At 38.3% G+C, this 26,379-nt stretch overlaps 1 protein-coding gene across 2 annotated transcripts; it reads right to left on the reverse strand.

Moving 5' to 3' along the window:
- Positions 1 to 17: 17 nt before the first annotated feature.
- On the reverse strand, positions 18 to 26,263 carry usp53b (ubiquitin specific peptidase 53b). 2 transcript variants are annotated; one of them, XM_013275769.3, is made up of 17 exons: positions 25,964 to 26,263; positions 24,790 to 24,992; positions 24,080 to 24,240; positions 23,879 to 23,971; positions 23,602 to 23,736; positions 23,077 to 23,190; positions 22,773 to 22,855; positions 21,049 to 21,154; positions 19,715 to 19,861; positions 19,264 to 19,413; positions 18,992 to 19,160; positions 9,473 to 9,595; positions 8,609 to 9,332; positions 6,289 to 6,350; positions 4,891 to 4,969; positions 3,282 to 4,123; positions 18 to 3,154 (listed from the first exon to the last, which is right to left on the reverse strand). In XM_013275769.3, the coding sequence occupies exons 2-17, from the start codon at positions 24,881 to 24,883 to the stop codon at positions 3,078 to 3,080; spliced, it is 3,159 nt and encodes a 1,052-aa protein (XP_013131223.1). In that variant the 5' UTR covers positions 24,884 to 24,992; positions 25,964 to 26,263; the 3' UTR covers positions 18 to 3,077. The 2 variants fall into 2 exon arrangements, with proteins under 2 accessions (XP_013131223.1, XP_005457080.1); XM_005457023.4 differs by having other exon boundaries at positions 3,303 to 4,123; positions 25,964 to 26,262.
- Positions 26,264 to 26,379: the final 116 nt, after the last annotated feature.

Consider the following 26,379-nt stretch of genomic DNA (forward strand, 5'->3'; position numbering starts at 1 on the left):
CACGGTCAAGTGGCTAATTTAGTAGTGATACAATAATTGAAACTTTATTCAACAATGAATAAAAATAAATATATATTATCTACAAAAATATAAAGTGTAGACAGGTTTGACATGTTTCTTTACACTGACTTGTACAGTCATGAAGCATTCGCTGAAATGTCAATAAATCAACTCAGCAGAGCAAATGCACAGGGCCAAAACCAAACAGACGGCAGGATTCAGGGAGGTATCCCGAGCCTACTTATCAGGCCTCATTATCTTATAACTTCTTATAACTGATAAGATCAGTGACATGATGCGGAAAGCTTTTCTTTGTTTTGTGGTTTTACAGCATAATTAAGTTGCTCCATTGTACGGGTAGCCCGAAATAAAAGAAACAGATTGATGCAATGCCAACTGTGACATTAAGTGACACAGGAGAAAACCAGTCTCATCAAGCAGGCCTTGAGAGCAAATTCAAACTTTAACCGAAGACTACAAACTGTGGATGCAAGACATAATTGCATTTGCACAATTGCAGCAAATACTGTTAGTTTAACAGAGGGAATCGTTTTTGAACTGCTGAGTTTGCTGCCTGCAGCAGTGATTGTTGCATCGAAGTCTGAAGGAGCCGCTAAGAACCCCAATCCAACCTATAAATAACATTTTCACATACAGGAGTGTCAAATACGTCACCGGTAGCATTGCCTGCTCCAAAGTTTTATCGCAACATCGCCTATTTTCCTTCATTCATCATTTTTATTCTCTAAATGTGGTTCACTCACAAAGAACAAAACAACAACAACAAAAAAACTGAATTCACTCAAAGTGTCAAGGCACTGTTGATACAACTGAAGACACAATGTTCAGAATGTAAAATTAAACTTGTGAGGAAACAAGAGAAGAGTTATCTTTTTTTAAGATGAAGGAAAAAATAAAAGACATAATCATTATGAAGAAAAAACACTTTACAGGTGAATCAACGTTAAGGTAATCTGGTTATTATTCTTGGACTGAGCTTCAGTTTATCGGTAATTTAGATATTTAGTTACTTTTTCCATTAAATATATAGGAAGTCTTAAAAATAGCAGGGATTTATAATTACTACAGCACAATCAAGTTGTTTAAAGGCAGTCTAGTGTATATCATTGTGTACTGTATCAGTGAGAGATAGACTGGACTGCCTGTGAAGTCCAAGTCTTGTTTTTCTTATATTTAAACAGTGTAAGTAAACCATGACAAATACAAGTAGAAACACACAAAAATCGAAATGACCAACACAAATTGCAAATGTCTGTCGGGTCAAACACGGCATACATACACAGCTAAATGTGTTCAGTGGGAGGAGTAAATACCTGGACAAAGGTTGCTGTGATAAAGATGTAAGGTGAAAAAAATATGTGTATATGGCATGATGGTTATAAAGAGACTTGGCAATCTAGTGAGTTGAAAAAAATATATATATATTGAGATTTGAAAAATGTGCATATAAAAAAAGGATCTAAAAACACCAAAACCTGCTCTTAAAGTAATTTTTTTTAAAGTGAATGCATAGTATGTCTCGGACAGTTTGTTTTCCAGCACATTGTTTGCATCATACATTTAGATTCAAAAACGTATGCATAACATAATATTATGTATTCTAGTGTGAGCAAGAGAACAACATTCAAGTGTTTAAAAGGTTACAAATTGCTATTTGATGACTTTGTTTTATTACAATTGAATAAAATCAAACAGAATGTTATGTTTGCTGGAGACAGTCCAGGATTATCATGCTCATGCTCAGGCTGTACAAACAGCTAGTATGACTCTGTAAAGGCCACATGCAGGTTTCAGAATATTAGTCTTACTATGAACAAGGATACTTGTGTTATGTTAAGTAGTATGCTTAATAATTATGTCAGTTATATCAATTACATTGGCATTATTATGAAAATACCTGGAAATACAGACCTGCATTTAAATCTGCCTACTTTAAGAGGAAGACTGGGAAAAAATGGTTTTGACATCACTGGGAATTACAAAAAAAGGTTACAAGAATCAGCACTGAAGACAAGAAAACACAAAAAGGTTGCACGACTGTAAATGGTGGTTACTAAATAGCCCGAAGGTTGCCCTATAGACTGAATGACAATGCCAATAAAACCAACCACTAAACCAAGTTACACATTTTTTTCAAGGATGACATAAACTTGACCTTTACTGGGGGGGTTTTCTCAAGTAAATGAACAATCGATCATCTTTTCCAGTACACTTTTTTTTTTTTTTTTTAGCAAAAGACTGACTGGTACAGGGCAGCCCACAGTCATTCATTAACAGAATAATGTTGTAAAATAACTGCTAACTGATAACACTTAGAACACCTCAGTAAATAAATAAGAGTCATTGTTACAGTGTCTGTCCTCTGGTGACCTAAAGCCTCCAAAATGTGCATAAAACTCTTGAGGTGCTCAGAAATCATGAATAACTTTTCCAATCTTACTCCTTTGACGGGGTAATTAGATTAACTGCCTTTAACCTGCTGTCGATGAGGCCAACCTTTGATTTTATTGTGTTGTGTAGAATGACATCATAATCAGATAATGTATCTTTAGCATATCTTTTCATGTTAGCATGCTCTCATTTGTGATCACACTCCATTCTTTTACCGTACAGACCACAGCACATCATCTGTGATTCACCTTAATCTCTTTTGCCTTACCCTAAATATATTTGTATAGTTTAATTTCTGCAGCACTAGTGCACAAATAAAATATGTGCACTAAAATACAAATATTTTAAAACAGACATACGGTGATAAAAAGAATAATCTAACCCTAAAAAAATTCTTAGTGCAAACTGAAAACAGGGTTTGGTTGAAACTAAATCTTTGTGCAGCAACGCTACAAAACAAAGGAAGATACACGTGAAAGTTGATAATCCGTCAAGTCATACACAACAGCATTTAGAAATAGGTTTTATTTATGTGACAGGCTTGCATAAATAAGTTCCTCTCGGTTTGGAGATGCCGTGGCTTCCTGACATATTTCCATTCTGTAAACTCTTTGGCATCCAGTTAATACTGCCCATCCATGTAAACAAAACTTACCAAGTTACACTCATAAAAAACCACGTTCATCCAGTCCTTTGGCTGTCACTGGGTTCCATTTTGCAGTGGGTTTATTGCTATTATGGCCTGTGAAGGAAAAAAAAAAAGAGTTTCCTTTAAAAAAAAAACTTGTTTTTACGACAGTCATGTGTCACTGACACACCAACAAAGAAAACAATACGATATTGTCATTTTGTCCTTTCCAGTAACTTACTGGTTTTGTTTGGAGGCTTACTTGTTTCTGGTCTGGCTTTTGGCACATCTTGTGAATGTGTATCACTGTTATCTCTCCGCTCACTCGCAACCGCTGTCCGTGGCACCGTGGCAGAGAGGACAAGAGGCCTCTGGTTGTGGTACTTGAGACGGTATGTTTCCGTCATGCAGTTATCCACATTGAAGTATGTTGTCAGAGAAACCTCTTGAGCAGGCACTGCCTGTTCCATCCTGCATCCAGCTGCTCTTTCCTCGCTTTCACACGATGATGGGGTACTCCTTTCTGGGTCGGACCCCGACTTGGAGCTTGCATCTGAGAAGGTTCGGAGGCCCGACATGTCGGGCTTTCTGTGAGGACTGACGTAAGATGCGGGCGAAAGACGAGGACTTGATGGAAAAGGTTCTTGGAGCATCCTGGGACGAAACACTGGGTGGCCTGTTTCTCCTTGGTGAGGTGTCCGTTGGCTGGGTCGAAGGTGAGGCAACCCTGTTGTACCAAGCTGACGCTGGCTGTTCAGTTGAAGAGGTTCTGCCGTCACATTGCTGGGAGGGTGGTATGGCAGGCTTATATGGGGACACTGAGAATCAGAGGCTGTGGCCTCGCTGTTACTGGAGAGGTAAGTGCTTTCTCTGTCCTCTGGCTCAGAGAGAGCAAGATCATCAGAGCTGTTCCATTCTGAGCTGCTGGTTTTTGTAATGTGCCTCAGGTTTGTACTTTCTCCAGTGTGCCCTCTACAGTTTGTCATCTCCTGCTGCTCACTCTGCCTGCTATCCGAGCCAGACGAGTTCCTCTCAGAAGACCCTGCTTTTCTGGAGGTACTAGACGTGTACTTTGATTTCCGTCTACAGAAAAAGGAAATTAATTAAGATGTAAAAACTTAAAATTCATGTATATTGTCTTAAAGCATTTTTGCTATATATTATTGCTATATTACATTTCAGTGTAATAACTTGGATTTATGCAAAACAACACACGTTGGGGTGCAAACTGAAGCAGCGCAAGTTTCCGACAACTTTTCAAACATCCAAGATCTACAACTCGTTGGCTGGCCTAATCACCGTAATCCAAACTACTCTGACATGTCACATGTATTTTTTTTAAAGACATATTATACAACTGTACTTTTTCTCAAGTATCACTGATTTTCACTGAATGAAATGTCCAGGAATGTTCAGGAAGGAAGCTCAGCATCTGGTCTGGTTTGCTTTTTTTGTCAGCTGAATTTTGGGGAGGAGAAATTAAAGTTTCCATGACAGCGGTGCTGCAAAACATCTTCCGGTAGTTATGCACACATCTATTTTTGATGTGGAGGGCACTGATTGCAGGAACATAAGTTTCCAGAGGTACATTGTGTTTTAGAATCGCAGTGTTGACTTTCTGGCTCCATCCTTTTTAGGTCTCCTCTTCCATTTCGCGTAGCTCTCTGTCTGTGTTCTCAGTTTATACTAATTATGCAATTTATTAATTTATCCAATATGACCCATTACACACTATAACCACAGTGCGAGTCATCCCTATATATACAGGTGGATTAAGTCCATCAACTTGAATTATTTTTTAAAAACTGAAGCCATTTTTATGTAATTCAAGAGAAACAACAAGAAACTACCTTGAACATGGACTGCTCTTTTGATGTGAATGTGAAACTTGATCATGGTTCTTTCCCTGAGGTTTAGGTTGATGTTTGCCTATAAAACAAAACAAAACAAAAAACAGGATCAAAACAAAGCAGTAAACTGAATAAAACAGGAAAGATCCAAAAAAGATAAATCCATTTTTTATATATATATTTTTTAATTATTACACAAGAAGAGCTATACAAATATTAAGACATGGAAAATCACAGGCTACTAAGAAACAATGAGAGGAAGTACCAGAAGAAACAAAGAAAAAAACCCAACAAATTTATGTAGTGAGACTTCTTTTTTCCTCAGACAGTGCACACAATCATGCACTGTTGCATATGTTAAAAAGCAAAGCCAATCGAAACTCTAAACTAAGAAGGCAGCTGGGAGAAAATCATCTATGTCTGACTCTAAGGCTGTTGTCCTCTCAGGACACAAGGTGGCAGCAGCAGCAAGTTAATCTCACAAGACTTTCTCACAGCTGGATGAATCAGTCAGCAAGCTCCCTCCATGCACCAGCGCAGCAAGAGGCAGTGTGGTGCTGAATTCCTTCCCTTTAAAAATAGATGTGTTATTTTTTTCTTTGCTGTTGCCCAGGAGAGGTCCATGCAAGGATAAAAGCTCTAGCTGTTGGTTGGAAACACTGGCTCTGAATGCACATAGCCTCGATTAAGTATTGAGTGCAGCACACTCCTAAGTACAGCATGCAACAGAAAGATATTTATGACAATGCCAGCAGCCACGTCCAGCTGTGCTATCTGAACAAGCTTTGTGGGATTATCATCAGATTAATGCCTGTGCAGGACTGACTGGGTGAAGAGGTTAAATAAGCCAGTCCAAACTCAGAAATCAACATAGCCTATACAAGACAGCTTGCAGAAAGAAAGAAAGAAAGATGAACTTTTGAAAGTTCTTTACACACAGATCTAATCTAAGTTTATTTTTTCCTCGTAAATCTTTTCATGTAAGTATTGCAAATATGTTAAAAAACATAACTGAGACCAAAGTCCTGTTTCAAACGTCACATTATATTACTTTCATTTTTTTACATGTTATCCTTTTTTTGCTTCCAAATCTACATTTAAAACATCCACATCATGTTTTTAAAGCACATATGACTTTGTTTTTGGGGGGAAAATTACATCCACCCACAACTTTGGTTTCCGTGCATACCTGTTATATAAAGTGGACTTGTTACATAGACTATGGCTGTTACAAACAAGTACATGCATGTTAACATTTTACCAAAAACTGAAAATTACTAATAGCAGGTTACAATTACGCACTGTGCTGTGGTTACTTCACACACTGCATTTATTACCAGCTAATTCTTTTACTGTGCCAGGAAAACCTGAGGAAGCCTTTAAAATCGTGGAGCTTACCGTTGTGTGGAGGTGAGGACATTATACTAGATTTTGCATCGCCTCCTTTTTGGTGCTGCTGGCTGAAAATAAAAGACAGCAACTGAGTGTGTTTTCAAGTGTAATACATAGCCAGCATAAAAACAAACAAACCCTGAAGCATCAAACTTTTACTCTTTTTCTGGCAAATAATGCACATCAATCCAGAAAATACCAGTAGTATGGCAGGACCAAAGACATATTCAAGGTCTACTGAGACTCTAATGCTCCAAAAAAGTCATTTTAAGACTAGAATTGACTTTAGATGGAATTGACTGTTTAATTGTTGTTTTGAATCTTGTCTAGTTGACCCAATATATCGTCGAGCCTGTAAAAACGTATGATTGTTTTTAATTCTTACATTACATTCAAACTTTCATGTAGTTCTCAAGCTGTGCCATGTATTGTTCTACAAAATGACAAAAAAATGTGCATAAAAAGGCTGAAAACAGTAGTAGTCCATGGTACCCTTTCCTTTAAAGTTAAGTGTTTTTATTTTCAGCAGACATCTAAGGTAAATAACCAACCACTGAAAATGTCTACCGTTATTACCAAGTTAAAGCTGATTATTAATAGCTACATTCCTTCAGACCATTACAAAAATAATGCTTTGATGAGTACCACCATCATTGATAACAGTCATGATATTTCAAGGATACCTTTGTAATATGATAGTGACTAAATGCGGTACTCAATAGGCTGTAAAAAATGCAGCTTTTATTAAAAAAATTATTATTCATAAAGATGCTTATTATATTATGAATCCTCCCATAAACCATACTCACTGATTTTTAAACCATAGGCAAAGACTTACAAACTGCAAATCGAACAATTATGGAGACATTTTTCATAATATTAATTTACAAAAACCAGATGATTTCCTACCTTAAATACCTTTTACTCAATATAATTACATGCTTAAATACAAGTATTTTAATAGTTTGCTTTTACTTGCATGAGGCATGTTCATATTTTAATATCTCCGTGTACAGACTGCAAATTTAGAGAGCATTTACACATGCATTTCTTTTTAAACTTTCTTTCTAAACATTTCTTTTTAAGTCCTTTTTAACCATACAATTTTGGGTTGAATGCGACCTTTAAACAATCAATATTTATGTCAAATAAAGTTATTAACTGATGGATGATTTGAAGCTTCCAGGTTTGCTTATGTATTGTATATATGTGCATTTCTGTGTCTGCTGCTGGCGTCCTCCACACACTCACCCTTTAAAGTGTACATGGGAATAGAGTATTAAAATAAACTTCCCTTTTTTAGATTCTGGGAAACTTTTATAAATATAAAATGTCAGAGAATAAAAAAAAATAATGGAAAATGTCCTGTGTCCTGTCAAAGGTTTTTAAGGTGTCTCTTTTATAATTATGGCGCTCACTGTGGATCCAAATGGATTTAGCTAGACCTACTCCAGCTGGACTCAGTCCAGGTACACTGCAGTGAGCGGCGTCCATCTCAGTCTATGGAGAAAAAGCTTTTTTGTCCACAACACAAAACGTGACCAGTGGACAAGTGGAAAAAAATTAGCAAGCGGCGGAATATATCCAGCTCTCTTAAAATAACCATAGATGCAAAAGGAAAAAAAGAGTGCGCGTGACTATGAAGCAAAAATGTGCAGAGCAGCATTTTTAAAACACATAAGCTAAAAAGATGGACAACACAAGTTTGTTTGTTTTTTCTGTTTACATTGTAACGCCAATTGTGTGTTTTTCATAATAGTTAACAAATAGAAATGCTAGTTATTGTCACTGACAAAGAACTTAACATATTCTCAAGACTAATAAAGGTTATCTTATCTTATCTTATCTTATCTTATGTCTATTAATGAAGGTTTTTATCCATAGTGTATTATTGCCACGGTAACGAGCTGAATCGAGAAGAAATCGTCTTATTAGATTCACACATGGTACACATTTCGCAGTGCAGGATGAGTTATAAACTTCTTTTGGTTTTCCAGGAAAAGATAGGCCTTAAAATACATTTTTAACATATACAAAACTACTTTTTGTCATTGTTAATATAGACTTATTGGTGCTTTTAGAAAAAGATATCTGAAAATGTGATTTCTGGGCCAAAGTGTTCTAGGTCATCAAAATGTTCTTTTATCACATGTACTATTTTAATGAGAAAATTCATAACAAAAGATTCACTTAAATCTTACTCTATTTCAAGAGATCTTATGATGTTGCCTATTTAATAAACTATTTATGTACACGGCATGCTGGCGATTTGCCGCAGGTAAAATTAAAATGACAGTATCTGTCATAGTCATCACCTGAGTCTTACCTTTGCAGCGGTACCTCCGCTGTTGATCTCTGGTCTTTAACAGCAAAGCCATCGACCCCAGGAGAATCAGGATTGGTGGAGCCACTGCTGAGTCTATCACTGCTCTCATAGCCAGACTCTGTCCTTTGAATGGTCCAGGTATCACTACGCAGAAGAGTCTTTGGGCCCCCCTTTAGTTTGCTGCCCCTCTGGTAGTTTGCTCTGCTTTCTGACTCTACAGAGCTGTGGCTCTCAGTCTCAAGCCGCTGCTCGTCCTCATAAATCGTCATTAAACATTTCTGTTTCCGATCCTCTCTGGTTCGGGCATATTCCCGCTCACGATCTCGGCTTTGTTCTGGGTGCACCCTCTCGTGCGACGGAGGCTTACTGCACCGCGGGCTGTCATGTTGCTGCTGACGCCGCTGCTCTAGTTCATTCAATACTGTGTCCACGTTTAACACCTCCCGAATAGGTCTCCAAGTAGACTTAGACTTATTGCGACTTCCTCCACTCCCACCTTTTTCCCATTGTTCATGGGTGCCATCCTGGTCATTGTGACCTGGGAAATTATTAGTTTTCCGACTATGTCCACCACTCTGTGCACCAAAGGACTGTCCATGTGGCTCCTGAGATCCTCTGCTTGAATGGTTTAATGGCTTCTCATTACGTGGATAACTTTTTGATTTTTCCACAGGAGGCCCTGGACCATTCTCTGGTGGAGATGAAGGTCTTGCATGCGTCATATCTAAGAACAGTGAACACAGATTATTTGCAGAATATCTCATGTAAAGCCCATGCAGTCTGCAAATTTGTCTTTGTCCTCCCAGATTTACACTGTTACCCTTATAACTAGAGAACATGTGCTATGTGCACACAGCCCTCTACCTTTGTTTTGTGATGGTTCAGTTCTTCGATGACCTCTGTCTTTTTTTGATGTTTCACCTGGCCTCTGCAAATTCTCCATGAAAGTTTCCTGAAATTTGTTAGGACTGCCAAGAGGATGTTTTACTGTTGAGGAAAATAAATTAATCAAATGACAGGACTGTGGTTTCTCTGCAACACAGAAATTATACTGTTTTTGACAAATAATTTGGAATATTTCTGGCTCTCGAACAACTAAAAGAGTGTTAAATAATTACTCTGAGCCATAAACTACCTTTAGCAGGGTTAGTTCCCATGGCCCATATTTAAAAGAAAGAAAGAAAGAAATAACAACTAAAATGAAAAACTTTAAAGATTTGTATATATTTTAACTCAAGACTACAGTCTATACAAAAGACATTATTATGCTTTTGACCAACAGTATGTATGAGGTAACCACAACTCTCCAGCATCACAAATATTTTGGCAAAGAGACAATAAGAGTACCTTACTCAAATGTGCATTCGCACTTTGAGTAGGGTGCTCTATCTTTTTATTTCTGCCAGGATGTTGGGGATGTAGCCACTGGCCAGTGACTACAGATGTTTCTCATGTGGTCACATTGATCGAACGTCCATATTGGTCATGAAACAACCACCGACAGCGGGAGAAAAATGTAAATCCCTGAACTGGTTAACAAGTGGTTTCTGGATTTTGCCGGCTATTACTAGGTGAAACTGGTCACAAGAGAGTGCTGCTTGTCAATTGTTTGATTGTTACCAAATGGCCACAGTCGCCTGTGGTTTGCATGGAAAATGTCTGCATTGTCTGCAAGCACTCACAAGCTACTAATCTACTGCAGTCTACATGCTCCAGAAGATGCAACATTGATTTTGAAGGCAAATGTTTCAATACAGCTCCAAGAGTAGCCGGGGAACATCTGCCAGTGTGTCAGTGTGCTCAATGCAAACTATGGGTAACCAAAGCAATCTTAAAAAGGTTTTTGCCAATTACTCAGGAAATACACATGGTTGCTAGGTGGTTACAGACCAGTTTTTAGACCTGCGTGATTTAGGCCTGTGGGCTATTCACTTAATCTATGATCGTCATCATGACAGTCACATGTCCAAAGTGGGCAGACAAGTCAACATGACGTAATTAGCAGTCATGTATCTGCAAAACCTCAATATCATTTTTTGATCTATTATCCATAAGATGTGAAATCCTGTGCAAACAATTATTCAACAGCAACTGGACAAACTGTCTGGTTAAACAAAAACTGGTTGCCTTATGGTCTTAGTACACCCTGAATCTCATGATAAGACAGCAGTGTTAATCTGTTTGCACAATTAGTGGCTGTAAATTCATCCATGGGCTATGATTTACTCATAGAAATGACTCCTTTTGCATTTTTTCCTATGCCATATAATTATAAGAATTAGTTATGAATCAAGTAAACGGTATTGCATGAGAAAAATGTTAGAAGGGCTACTTTCATTATTAAATCATAGTCCATATAAAGTACACAGTAGATGCACCATTCTGCCGTTGCTTCTTGCCAATGGGGAAAGAGACAAAACAAAGAACAGATGCTGCATCATTAACTTTGGTAAAATACACAACTGCTGCCATGGCTGCCCACCCTGTGGTGTTTCTTTGCCTTTTGTAGCAAATGGGTCACTGTGAGAAACAGTGCTGATGTGAACTGCGAACATCTGGCTTTTTAATGAGCATGATCACCTAACAGCTTCCACTGTCTTTTACTTTTGTAACTCAGCTCTTCTCTTAGTTACTTTGCTTTTTGCAGCACTGTCTCTTTCTTTGTATGTGTACAGCGCTTTAAGCAGAGGCTTAATTTTTATTTTTTATTATAAGATCTACATTAAAACATAATACAATTATTACACTACAAATATTTATAATGCGGTGAAGGAAATATTCTGAGGATTATCTGAAACGTGAGGTGAAATATTGCATAATACTGTGTGCATGCAAAGCTGGATGTTACAAAAGTGGTGAGTAAGAGCAGTGAGTAAACTGTCATATACTGTTCATGCAGCCCAATGTTGGCATTGAAGGACTTCGACTGTTCCAAGCATACTATACAGTATATGCAGCAAAGTGCTGTTTAATTTAATAAAGCAACTTTTATCTTGTGTCTTGAAATGATAGAGCAAATTTGTAATGAAAGCATTAAACCACAAAACATTTCTTGGTTTGCTGCTTTAGTTTGAATGAGCATAAAGTACTGTACAGGACTGAAAACTCACTCCTAAAAACTGCACATCAAATTAACAGGACAACAGACAAAATATGATCACATTCAATGAAAGGATAATAAAAAAAAAAACTGAGCCATCTGAGTGTGAAGCAAATGCATCAACGACTTACTTTGAATGTCATAAAAACAAAAATCCTGTCCCATGCCAAAATATCTGGGCTCCACATTAAAGCAAAAGAATCCATCTAAACAGGAATGGTGCCATTGCCAAAACCCCAAGCTTATAAATTAATGGAGGCAAATGTTGGAAATGTCCATGGGAGGAGTGAGAACTGTGGAGCAGGGGCATGAGTGCGTTTGGCCACAGGAGCGGGGATTAGGGAGCGAGGCGTGGGTGGTAATCTGCGTGCAACAGAGGCATCATCCTCATGTCAAGCTCAAGCCAGCACATAGACCAGGACAATCTTTCCGCCTGGGGTTTAACGGCATCACCCCGACGCAAACCATAACTGTAATTTGTGATTGAATGAAATCACCACTGTCATAGATACTGTTAAATTTTACCTGATGATACTTTCACAAAGACAATTCAAATGCTGAAACAGACTAGGCTTTTTGGAAAAGAAATTACTAACAAATTGAAATGGATCAGCATTCTGATCCCTATCATGCTCTCTTATGTCGCAGCTTCATTTCACTTTAAGTTCCCGGACAAGCCAAGGGTAATCTCTGTGATTGCAGCCTGGTGGACACTAAACCCTATTGTTGCACAAAACTCATTGTGTAAGTGTAAGGTTTGCTTAGATAAATCATACGCACACAGCAAAAAACACACTGCAGTTTTTTAATCTAAGCTAACAGAGAGAGTACACTGCATTTTACTCTGAAAATAACACTGAGCTCAACATTATGTAACTAAAGCAAAATTCAAAGAAACAAAATTCCTTTAGCTGGCTAAAAATATTACGTATTACTATGTCAGAGGATTATTTTACTCCTTGCTGTATGTCCAGGTAGCTTTTAGAAAGCTAATGTTAGCTGTCTGTTAGCAAGCTACTGTAGTTAGTTAAGGCATTTGCAAACATAATAACATGAACTAGAAAGCGAAAATTTCAGAAGAAATTTTATGTGTGCCTATGCCGCTGCTAATCTGTGTAGTTTTCCATTCATACGGCTACAGACAGCAAAACTCAGAAGAGCAGCCATTCTCCACCATGAATTATGGTAAAAACAAACACCGCTCGCGCCTCACAGATGACAGCTTACAGTTTTGGGTAAAGATGAGGTCACTTTGTACAGCCCCGATTTGCAGACGCTGTGCACACAGGTTCATAAGCAGAAGTCCCTCTGTACCACGGCAGACCCCGACAATGTTTGCACGAACACACTTTGAACCAGTACGTTATGGACCACTTTTCACACATGGTTGGTGTACCCTCCCAGCCAGCTGTAGCTTTTCAACTCACAGCCCGACACACACCCAAAAAACAGCCGAGAGAGCACAGACTACGCCCGAGAGGTGTGATTGCAGATGCCCCTCAGGTGGGTCCACCTCCCCTGCAGCGGCACTGCAGACCACGCCCCGCCACACATATCAAACACGTAAAATAAATATTTATGCACTTTTGCATTCACTTTTTGTTTTTTGTTATTTTTACACAGTGTTCTGAATGATGAACAATGGTCTACAGCCAATCTTGTGTATTATTATACAAACTTTGGTTGTAAGATTCAGATAACTATTTAATAAAAGCTAAATATTTTATACAGGGAGTGCAGAATTATTAGGCAAATGAGTATTTTGTCCACATCATCCCCTTCATGCATGTTGTCTTACTCCAAGCTGTATAGGCTCGAAAGCCTACTACCAATTAAGCATATTAGGTGATGTGCATCTCTGTAATGAGAAGGGGTATGGTCTAATGACATCAACACCCTATATCAGGTGTGCATAATTATTAGGCAACTTCCTTTCCTTTGGCAAAATGGGTCAAAAGAAGGACTTGACAGGCTCAGAAAAGTCAAAAATAGTGAGATATCTTGCAGAGGCATGCAGCAGTCTTAAAATTGCAAAGCTTCTGAAGCGTGATCATCGAACAATCAAGCGTTTCATTCAAAATAGTCAACAGGGTCGCAAGAAGCGTGTGGAAAAACCAAGGCGCAAAATAACTGCCCATGAACTGAGAAAAGTCAAGCGTGCAGCTGCCAAGATGCCACTTGCCACCAGTTTGGCCATATTTCAGAGCTGCAACATCACTGGAGTGCCCAAAAGCACAAGGTGTGCAATACTCAGAGACATGGCCAAGGTAAGAAAGGCTGAAAGACGACCACCACTGAACAAGACACACAAGCTGAAACGTCAAGACTGGGCCAAGAAATATCTCAAGACTGATTTTTCTAAGGTTTTATGGACTGATGAAATGAGAGTGAGTCTTGATGGGCCAGATGGATGGGCCCGTGGCTGGATTGGTAAAGGGCAGAGAGCTCCAGTCCCACTCAGACGCCAGCAAGGTGGAGGTGGAGTACTGGTTTGGGCTGGTATCATCAAAGGTGAGCTTGTGGGGCCTTTTCGGGTTGAGGATGGAGTCAAGCTCAACTCCCAGTCCTACTGCAAGTTTCTGGAAGACACCTTCTTCAAGCAGTGGTACAGGAAGAAGTCTGCATCCTTCAAGAAAAACATGATTTTCATGCAGGACAATGCTCCATCACACGCGTCCAAGTACTCCACAGCGTGGCTGGCAAGAAAGGGTTTAAAAGAAGAAAAACTAATGAAATGGCCTCCTTGTTCACCTGATCTGAACCCCATTGAGAACCTGTGGTCCATCATCAAATGTGAGATTTACAAGGAGGGAAAACAGTACACCTCTCTGAACAGTGTCTGGGAGGCTGTGGTTGCTGCTGCACGCAATGTTGATGGTGAACAGATCAAAACACTGACAGAATCCATGGATGGCAGGCTTTTGAGTGTCCTTGCAAAGAAAGGTGGCTATATTGGTCGCTGATTTGTTTTTGTTTTGTTTTTGAATGTCAGAAATGTATATTTGTGAATGTGGAGATGTTATATTGGTTTCACTGATAAAAATAAATAATTGAAATGGGTATATATTTGTTTTTTGTTAAGTTGCCTAATAATTATGCACAGTAATAGTCACCTGCACACACAGATATCCCCCTAAAATAGCTAAAACTAAACACAAACTAAAAACTACTTCCGAAAACATTCAGCTTTGATATTAATGTGTTTTTTGGGTTCACTGAGAACATGGTTGTTGTTCAATAATAAAATTATTCCTCAAAAATACAACTTGCCTAATAATTCTGCACTCCCTGTATGAGAGTAAGAAAGAAAAGTATATCTTTGTGTCCACCTTTCTCTGTTAATGCCCTACCTGGCCCCCTGGCAAAAGCTTTGCTAGATCCGCCCCTGCACAGTTACCAGCTGTCAGCTAAATAAAAAAAGGAGCTTGGTGTTTATTTCTCTCAGAAACAGTTCATAACTTCCCTTCAACTCATTCATGTCACCTAAAAAAAAGGTAAACCTGTTTCTCCATCACCAGTTCAGCTCTGATGATTCAGTAAGGTCATCTCCTGGTTTCGACCAGCCGCTTCTACAGCTGTGGCTCCAGCAAACATCAGCTGATACTAGAAATTAAAATCAAATGAATTCTAACAACAGCTGATCAAGCTTAAACGTGCTGCTGTTGTTTAGCGCGATAAACAAACAAGAGAGAAAAGCCGATCATTGATCAGTTTCATGACTGAAGTTTGAACAGGCGAGAGAATGACAGGGGAGGCTGTCATAAAGTTCAACATCAGTGACTTAGCGCGCACACAGCTGTATAGAAACTCCATCGTGCTAGCTACCACGCAGTACGAGTTATTATAACTGATTGTAAAAAGTCAGCACAACGAAAATAAACTACACCTAAACTCGGTTTATATCTGACCCAAATAGAGTGCAGGTCATAACTTCTTACCTGAAATTCAGTTCACCTCACGCTCCGACCGGCAGCCGCCTGCTTCTCCTGCCTTCGGTTTCCCTGATCCACGATCTACCACCGGTCGATCGGCGGTCGCCTCGCCGCCTCGTTCCCCGCATGTTCTTTCTGACACACACCGGTGGATAGCTGCCCTCGGTTGTAGCTCCGCGTCAGCGACTACCAAACAACTCAGTTATTTTTTCCACATCGACCAGCATCTGGACAATCCACCGCCTTTCACTGTTTGTACCGTTACTAAAAAAAAAACCCTCATCGGCTCATAAAAACGAAAAATAAGTCCAGCTATGACCCTGAGTCAAAAAGACAGCCAGCTCGGGTTAGCTAGCTACCTGTCTAGCTCTTTGCAGGCACCGAAAACATCAGAGCTAATATGGGATGTCTTGGTAACACGAGCAGATATTTGAAGTTTACATCGGGCCAATCCACCACCTTTCACTGTTTATACCGTTACTAAAATGAATAAATAAATAAATCATCGGTCCATATAAACGAAAAATAAGTCCAGCTAAAACACATACTGTCGGCGAGCGACCGGGTGCTGACACGAGTTTCACCCGCCTCAATATAAGCCAAGCCTGGGTGCTTTTTCACGAAGGGTCGCTAGCGGTGCTAGCTAACTATGCTAGCGGCGCTAGCTAGCTAGCCGGCTATCAGCAACACATAAGAGAACTGCTGCTAAATAAACTACACCTAAACTCGGTTTATATCTGACCCAAATAGAGTGCAGGTCATAACTTCTTACCTGAAATTCAGTTCACCTCACGCTCCTGCCTTCGCTTTCCCTGATCCACGATTGACCTCCGCGTTAGCAAACACCGGTCGATCGGCGGTCGCGGCATGTCCTTTCTGTCATACACCGGTGGATAGCTGCCCACTGTTGTAGCTCCGCTTTATAGCACCACCAAACAACTCAGTTATTTTTTCCACATCCAGCTGTAACTCCGATTCTGTGCGAGCATTTGCGAGAGACCGGGGAGGTGAAACGACAGAGAGAGTCCCCTCGCTATCCATTTGCAGCCAAGTGCGGCAGCTAGCTAGGTAGCCGGCTAGCTGTCAGGCAGGACCAACGTTGTCAGAGCACTGTCGCTAAATATGGGATGTCTTGATAAAACAAGCAGATATTTGAAGTTTACACACCTACATTCTCGCCTGAAAATATCTTAAAAGTTTATTTTGTGACCTAGAAACACGAATAAAAGACATATAAAACGAAGTGGTGGCCGCCATTGTTCACTCTGTAGAGGCGTGCTATGAATTGTGGGATATGGAGTTTTCAACACAAGGATAAATCTTTTCGGCTGTACTACTCCCGGTATACCACTAGAGAGAGCCAAGACACCACAAATGAAGTCTGTTTATTTGGCGCCAAAAGATGAATTGGCCTAAATTTGTACTAAAATATTAATATTTAAAAAACTATAAAAGTCATAAACACCAAAAGTCACAACATAATAGTCCAGCTCCAGCCGCACAAAATGATCTAACATATGTAATCCTAATGTCAAAACTGTTTGGCAGAGGAGCGCGGGAAAATTTTCACTAAAATATTAATATTTAAAAAACTATAAAATTCAACTGCGGGGCGTGATACGTGCCGAAATTTAGGCGGAAGATGGAGAATAATAATAATAAGAATAAGAATAATAAATCCGACGAATAGTAATATGTGTGCCTCTTTCCATAGGCACACATAATCATAGTTTTTTTTTAAAAAAACAATCCAGAGTCCACTATTAGCGAGTTACATATGTGTTACCTCACTTCAAAAAAATAGCCTCACACTTCCATTTGAATATCACTGATAAAATACACGATGCTAAAATAGACATAGGTCACATCAAGTGTCAGGATCCCACAATTTTTCTATTCTTTCTTGTTTATACAAAAAAAACTGTGCATCCCACTCCACAGCATCTATTAGGCACTTATTAAATTAATCAGATAGAGTTGATATGGAGGCGTCTTTACACAATCAGAACTCAGTGTAGAGCCATGAATTGTTGTCTCCTTCTGTATGGGTGGGAATTAACTTCACTCTATGCTATATGAGAGGACATTTGAGTTTGTGAATGTGTGCGCACATGTGTGAAATTTCACATACCCCTTTTATAGTGTGAAGAATCAGTTAAGACTCACCCGGATATTAGCTGCCTAATATTACCTCATTCTTTTCACACTAGTGTTTCAGTAAAACCACCATTCCTTTTTGGAAAGTTTGTATGTCTAATCTGAGGTCACAAAAAGTTGTATGGTCATTTATCATGAATCTCCTGTTCCACCACGCGCTTTACTAGATTGAGATCTGGTGACTGTGGAGGTTATTTGAGTACAGTGAACTTAATTTACTGTTCAAGAAGCCAGTTTTCAATGATTTGAGCTTTGGGACATGGAATGTAGTGGAGGTAGCCATAAGAGGATGGGTACAGTGATGGGTACATTTGGTGCTAAGGGGTTCAAAAAGTGTGCCTACACCATTACACCACCACAATGATGGTTCACTGCTTTCATGTCATTTACACCAAATTCTGAGCCTACCATCTGAATGTTGCAGCAGAAATCAAGACTCATTAGATCAGGCAAAATGTTTTACATTTTCTATTGTCCAATTTTGGTGAACCTGTGCAAACTGAACCCTTGAGCTCCTGTTCTTAGATTTTTAGATACTTTTCTGCATACCTTGGTTGAAACTTGTGATTATTTCACCGACTGATGTCTTCCTGTTAGCTTGAAACAGTCCTCTGACATCAACAGGGCATTTTGTCCCAGAGAAGAGCTGCTCACTGTGAATTTTCTTTTATTTGTCATTTTATGTAAACAGCAGTTTTGTACTTGAGGAAGTAAAATTTATTGTAAATAAAAATTATGTCAGTAACATTTAATGCTTTGATTAATTACAGGTAGTAATCAGGATTTAACTGCAGATTATCCCTAATCTGACTCGGGGTAGGCCATTAATTAATCTCACGAATTTACTGACAGTATTTGCCAACAGTCCAATAATCATTAATACATTATTTAGTTTCTCAAGTTAGTAAATGCAGGATAACTGATTTTAGGCATTAATGTATAACCAAACGATCTTGATGTAGAAAAATGAAGGGATGAACTGAAAGTAGGTCTATACTATTCAAACCATAAATACAAGCATTTCTGAGGCAGAGTTGAACATGTTTAGAATGGGAAGAAATAGTTGACAGTAGAAAGACATCACCTAATATATATTGTGGATTATCCCCCTTATATATATATGTGTGTATATATATATATTTACATATAATTATATATCTATGAGAAGTTATAATAAGTGGAAGGCTGTCTTACTGTTCATGTCACCGTTTACTTGGGCTTTGTAGCGGGGACACATGGTGGTCTGCCTTGGTGCATCTTCATTAGATACAGGACTGCCCTCGGGGTTGGTGTAAAATAAAAGAAGCGGCTGGAAATGTCCTCTAATACATTTAGAAGCAACATCTTTCCATTTGGACCCAATCTGAAAAAAAAAAGTGAAAATAACTGAGTAAGAGCATGTAACACAGTAGAAGGTAATACACTTTTGAAAAAAGGTAAGGCGGATTAATGGCAGACATCCTAACCTCTTTCACAGTAGCATCATCGAAAAACATCCATTTTGAAGATTTGGTGTGATAGGCAAAAGCTGAGTAATGTTTACTCGCAAAACAGATCATCCCCACCAGATGTAGCTCACTCCGTTTAGCATTTTCATCAGTGACTCGGTTGAAAAGCTGAAAGAGAGCAAATTGAAGTTTGATGGTTTTGGGCCAGATTCTAAATCCTATGAAAATATCAGTTATTTCTGTGACTTCCATGGCCAGTTTAAAGATTACAGCATGCTGACCTTCATTTATATGATATTAAATGATAAAATTGGCAAATATCTTTTGATATGTACATTTGTAACAAGACTTTTAACACACTGGACAAAAGTACAAAAAGTACAATGTTTTTTTATCTATAATAATCTAATGGATTTCCATTTGTTATCAGGTTACTGGTAACTCCATTCAGCCTTTGACTTGGTCTTACCCCACACAGGTTCAAACGTGGGCTAAGGGACCTAATGACATCATCTGTAAGATCAGACTGCTCGGCGTCCCATACGAATCCAATCGTCACAATCTCTGGACAGTTCATTAGGACGCGACGGATCTTGATGCTCTGACCACAGTTACTCTGCATAACAAATAATGCATTTAAGGATAAAAACAACTGGGCATAGCAATTTTTCATTGTCCAGTAAAGTCCAGTAAAACTATATAATCTTTCTATTAGAAAAAAAATGTATGTTAGCATTTAAGATATGCAGTAATGGGGAAATGTGACTTTTTAATGGGCTACTAGTTTAGGCAAATATGCTGTCATTTCTAACTCTGAGAAAAACCCACTCTATTGGATGTTTTGTAATGAGTTTTTTAGTGATAAAGTTGTAAAGTTGTAATAAAGTTGTTTATAACAGACTTTACCAAAATTGCAAAATACTTTAAAACAGCAAACAATAAAAACAAAGATGCAGACACTGGTAAGGGAAATGGCAAAGTTCTTCACTCAAAATAATAAAGGCATTAAATAAACAAGACAAGAATGAATAAATAAGACGCACGATAAAAAAAAATGAAATGACTGTGTGTAAATAAAACACTTACAATGTGGCTGAAAGTTTTGAATTGTTTTACAATTTGATTGAGGCTAGCTGTTCTGCTTATATAACCCTCACTGAACACATCTCACTGTTGGAAACCAACATAAAAAAGCAAACATGAACTTTTCTTACTAACTTCTTTTAAGCAAATTTCCCCAAATGTCAGAGTCATAGGTTGTGTCTTTTTGAGGTATAAACAAAAAGATGAAATAAACTGAAACGAAATTAAAGTGACTTAAATATCATCATTAGAATATTGCAAAGGCATAAAGCAGCCAGAGAGCATGGGAAGAGTACGGGTTTAAGGGAACACAGCACTGTGCTTTAACTGATGCACACTGAAAAGGAAGACAGCGGTAGCAAATACAGATGAGAGAAAAACAGTGGATAAGCCCTTACCGCTATTTATATCCTAACACTAGTCTGGCATCGTCTCCTTCCGGTCGCTTCAAGTGCAGTGTCACAGCAGAAAGCACAGAGTGTACTCTGCACAGTTGCAACAGTCATTTTTGTGTCCATTTTAAAGTATCATACTATCTGTTAAACTGAATGCCTAAATTATTCATTTATAGCTGCGTCAAACAAATCAGCATTTGCTAAAGGTTAAATTAAGACAGATGTTCTTACTAAATAGCAAAACAGGGAAAAGGTACTGAGCCACCAATTTTCTAAGAAATATTACCACAGTAAAAGGAAAAGTGACAGCAAATATGGAACATACCGGGCAGCTTCGGAGGTCACCTGTGTTGTTTGCTGCCTGCAGCAATTCTCCAAACATGTCTGACCTTAGCCGCTCGCTCTTCCCCAACATGCGATCAACCTGTTGGCTGGGTGCAAAAACAGAAAATGCATCAACTAATATTTTGTTCCCATCCGATGTATAACATTAAATACCAAAAAGTGTGAATCAGAAAATGTGATCCAAACAATAAATCTGATACAAATTCTGTATTTAAGCAGATAATAAAAATAATTTATGCTATTTATTATTGAGGTTGTGCATTTTATTATTTTTTGTCTTTGTAAGGTAGAGTGTGCAAAGCCCAGGAAACACCTACTGATAAAATGCAATAGACTACAGCTAAAAATCCCCTCTGGACAAATTTGAAGAAATATGAAAATACCTTTCCATTAAAAAACTGTGCAAACTGTGACTGTGCAATTATTTAGCAGGTAACAAACCATCTAATACATCTCTGAAAGAGTAATTGACTCTGCAAACAATTTAAAAATTCACAAATCCTGCATGAATGTACACACTTAATATTTAATGTTGTTGAAATGGGAGGTTCACCAACCTCTGAAAGTGAGTAAAGCAAATATGGATCAAGACATATTAAGTTTTGTTATCATTAGTATATGAGTACTGATTTTTTTGACAACCCTAGACAAGGTCAGTCACTACTAAACATTTTTTATCTTTATGGATCAACAGTTTGACGTGGGCAGCATTAGAGTTGTGGCCACCAGGTGTATATATTCATTCACTAGGTGTATATAATTAGCAGGGTGTTATTTAGCATCCATTTTGGGGTCTTAAGAAACAAAAAGATTAACACAGAAAATTTCAAACAGGGATAAAGTGATTGTAAAAATTCTTGGGCAATGTTTGAAATTTAGCTAATATCAAGTTAATGCAGATGTCGATATCTATACATTTTTATGCATTTATTCCCCAATAGGTGGAAAAGAAGCGAATTAATTTTCTAAACAACTATTACTTTAATAAATAACGATTTTAAGTCTTTCAGCTTTTCATCTCACCATCTTTTAAAATGAATGTGGCAATATGAGTGAGCTAAGCTGTTCAACCTTTATTGCTATATGTCTTCTATCCATCACGTTTTGTTCCATAACGATTTAAAAGCACAAAAACATTTATAATATATTAATTTCAATTTAATAACGCTAGCTTGGAAATAAATGAATGCAAAGACACTATTATTGATTTCTCACACCATTAAGATGGTGTGAGAAATTGATGGAAGTTTGTTTCTGCCACTGAAAGTCAAACTTTTTGGTTATTATCTTTAAATTTCAACTTAATAATTCGAAATTATGGTTAGGGTTAGGTCTGAGACTCAGTAATTCAAAATGCTGAAAAAATAAGAAAATAAATTATTACGTTTCAATTTAGAGATAATAAGCTAGAATTTCTTTTTTGTCAGGTGCAGGAGAAAAAAGTCAGAAACAATCTTCAACATATTTGAACTAAAAATTGTGACTATAATAAACCACAATAGACTTGCTGATAATGACCAGCCTTGGATTTGTAATGTGATGACTTGATTAAAACTTGTAACCATCATAAAATCAGGTGATTTTAGTATTTTAGCATTGGTAGTATTTTGACATTTAAATTGGGTTTACTGCTTTGGCCTGATTTATTTAATTTCTAATCAATCAATATCAATATCAATATTTTTTTATCAATCGAGTACTTACCATAAAGCAGTAGTGGAGACATAATGTACTAATTCTGTGAATGGGTGTGGGTCTGACGATGCACCACAACAGCGACACACAAACTGCAAAACAAAAGCTGTGCATCATTCTACTGTTTCAAGTTTACAGTCTAGCATGTTAGATGCATATTTCTAACAAGAAACCAGCTGTATGACTCTTTTTATTATTTCAATTTATTCATTTAAAACTGACCAACTTAAAATTATGCCCTTCTTTTGCACAAGGCAACGCTATTGTGTAGTTTTTTTTAATAACACATAGTAGTTTTTACAAGATTACTCACTTGCTCATAAAGCATCATTGCAAACTTCTGATGGGTGATGCAGGATTTGGATGAGCATGAATCAGTCGCCGTGTCTGAAACTATGTGTAAATGAATTCGCTCCAAGATGTTCTCCTATTATGTATGAGAGCAGATACAGAGGCAACGATCAATACAAAGAACACAGCACAGGTGCGTAATTGTAAACACAAAAGTTGACGCAGCAAATGAGAACCACTGAGTAACACTTCACGTAAGCGTGTATTTAATACTCCTCAAAAACGTAACTATGGTGATCATGTACCAACATTTGGACCAAAAATAATAAAGGATGATAATTTGCAAGCAGGTGATAACATTTTTTCTCAAAAAACTCTTAAAGTTAAACAGTTTTGATGTTTAATTTAAAAAAAAAAAATCCCCAACCAAAAAACTGACAGTCTTTTAATGTTCCTATTTCTTCTTTCTTTTCTTCAGTAACACAGTAATACTCTTTAACACTCAGTTAGTGTGGAAAGGCAAGCTGAATGCACGGTGTCAACGTACAAAGCACTCAGCAGCATCATCCATCAGCCCAAGCTGGAAGCGTTGCTCATCCTTAAAAGTTTCAGCAAGGGCGTTACGCAAGCTGTCGGAGGGAAGCACCCGCTCTCTGCTCTGCTGAAACTGGCTGAATATACTCTGAAAAAAACATCATTAGTTGCATAATTAATTATTAGTTTGCAATGCAGATATTGCATGTATGATCAGACAAGAATTTAATCATGGACAAAACTAATTTAAAAAGAAGAACAATGACTTAATGAATTAACACTAAATGTACCTTTAAAGCGCAGAAAATGCAGGCATCACCGAGACAAAAGTGACCTGAGAGCTGCCTCAGACTTCTCCTGAAAATGTCCAGCTGCCAAAGCACCTGTGGGGGTCCAATCAACCACACACACGTGTTCAAACAAGGACATAAACTGAAAAAGAGTGTTAGAGTTACCCAGAAATCTAAACCTAATTAAAACACGGTGCGCACCTGAACAGCGCTGTTTAAGAAGCAGCTATTCTGGCCGGGCTCATTCAGCAGGCCTTTGGTGAGTGCGAGGGACAGCATGCTCCCAGGCTGGTAGGATTTCTTCAGGCCTCCTCCAGGTTTTTTGAACATCTTCACCCATGCCATGGAATTATTGCCTGCAGCTAAAGGAAAAGAATAACTTTTTAAATTAAAACTTCCCAAAGTTATTCTCTCTATACAAATCAACTTTTGACTTACTTTTTGTTCTTATTACCAAGCAATGATGCAACTCTAAGCTATACTTTTTAATAGGTAATCAGTAATTAACAAAATACTAGATCAATTTAGCACCATCTACATTCTTATCTCCTTATACTTTGTTCATCTGCCTTTGTCCCATGTACTTATAGTTGGTGCTCAGTAGGTTTAAATATAATATATTATAATAGATATTATATTTTGTTGTATTTTTTTGGTGGTAGTGTTGTAAATAAAAAAAGTACCTTGAAAAAGAAACAACTGATGTCAACTCAAAACACACCACCACCCAGATTTCTGTCAATTTAAATGCAGTTGCAGCTAAACTCTAGTATACCTACAGTAATAATATTTATTGCATACTGTAATGGAGGCCCTGCTTGAAAATTCAGTTAATCTTGGACACAGTGTTCATTACATCACTAATGCAAATGACTGATTTGGTCAGACGCCAGATGAATCCTGTGAACTACCTTCTCCAGAGTTGGGGGGAGACTTGCTGCAGTTGGACATGTTGGGACGAGGGAGATAGTGAGTTGGTCTGGCCATGGGCTCCAACCATTTCATCCCCACGCGCCTCCTGAGCGGTTTGTGGAAAGCATTGTCAGCATCAGCCACAAGGCAGCCTCAGACATGTGCTGCCCGACATTGAGTGCTACTGGACAAAGTCTGTGGACTGAGGAAGGGGGAGAAAAGGTGTAATATTTTTAACAGGCTGAAATATTGCCAAATACTGAGAAAATATTTTATTATGGAATTCTTTAAGCTTAAACACTAAATAAAATACAGATATAAGATAAAATAAACAACAATCCAGAGACACTTTCTTGTATCTTACTTACATGATCCGACTTTACTCCTTTCATGTCTCTGGAATAGTTTAATTTCTTATGACTATAGTATGAAATTACAATGAATGGCTACAGAAGGAAAGTAGTAAATAACACTGTGGTTGTACATTTTAAAAAGACAAAACATTTCACTTTAAAGCTACATCCATACATGCATAAAAAAATCAAAACACAAATAAATGAATCGTGACTTGTGCAAGATCCCTCATTTACATGTCTATACACAGGCGAATAAGTTATTATTTTAAATAGTATATTATTGGTAAATGCTATTGTAAAAGTGACATAGCCAATATGAAATGCATGCTGAAACAACATTGATTCCAGGACATTAATTTCATCCTGAAGTCAATGTTTGGTAACAAACTCAACAGTGTCATCATATATTCTAACGTTTCAGTGGCCACATGTGTTTGTTGCAACCCTCTCTGACACCATGTGATGCCTGTATAGGCCTATACGTGTACATAAGCACCCATCTTTTCTGTCGGGTTCATGAAGAGGGCATGCATCCTCCTTCACTGAACGGGATTTGTTGACCTGATCCTTGGTCCTGTGTTTCCCTGCGATAACAACCTACCCACACTACACCCACCACCCAGAAAAATAAATAAATAAATAAATAAATAAATAAATAAAGCTTCGACGTTCCCACAGTAGAGACACGTTGCCAGTGTTACACAGTCTTACGCTGTAGATTTTACTGTATATGGGAGCAGCTCCCGGTCTGCCACTGTATCATTATGCCGCAACTTGCATTCATGCAGTGGGAAAACAAGCGCTCTTCCACACTCACCTTAAAGGGGAGTCGGATATCGGATAGTTGTCTCTCCTCTGCGCTGAAGGCGCAGAGCGGTCCAGCTGTCAACGCAAAAAAAAAACCCCAAACAGCCCACGATTGGTCGGTGAATCCTGCAAATAAAACTGCCCAGAAATGACTGCAGATAGGTCCACGTAACGCTGTGCAGCATTCCCAACCCCTCCGACACGCACACGAGCGGCAGCCCGAGCCCCTGCTTCCCTGCTTGATAGCGCACTCAACGCAGGACAGTGTTATTTCACTGGAATTAGTCCCCCCCCCCCCCCCTCCCCCGCGCCCTTTTTTTTTTTTTTTTTTTTTTTTTTTTTGTAAAACGGGGCCGATGATGGCCTGTACCAGAATGTCCGACGCGGATTAGTGATGTTTTGAGACTTGAGAGGTCAAACTCCGCC

The sequence above is a fragment of the Oreochromis niloticus genome, linkage group LG6 (genome assembly GCF_001858045.2).
Source record: "Oreochromis niloticus isolate F11D_XX linkage group LG6, O_niloticus_UMD_NMBU, whole genome shotgun sequence".
NCBI classification, from domain to species: Eukaryota; Metazoa; Chordata; class Actinopteri; order Cichliformes; family Cichlidae; genus Oreochromis; species Oreochromis niloticus.

Coding starts and splice junctions, on each gene's coding strand:
- usp53b (XM_013275769.3), bottom strand. CDS start 24,883: ATGAAATGGTTGGAGCCCATGGCCAGACCAACTCACTATCTCCCTCGT. Junction 23,737..23,878: donor GCATTTTCTGCGCTTTAAAG/GTACATTTAGTG, acceptor TGTTTTTTTCAG/AGTATATTCAGCCAGTTTCA. Junction 22,856..23,076: donor CAATGATGCTTTATGAGCAA/GTGAGTAATCTT, acceptor TTTGTTTTGCAG/TTTGTGTGTCGCTGTTGTGG.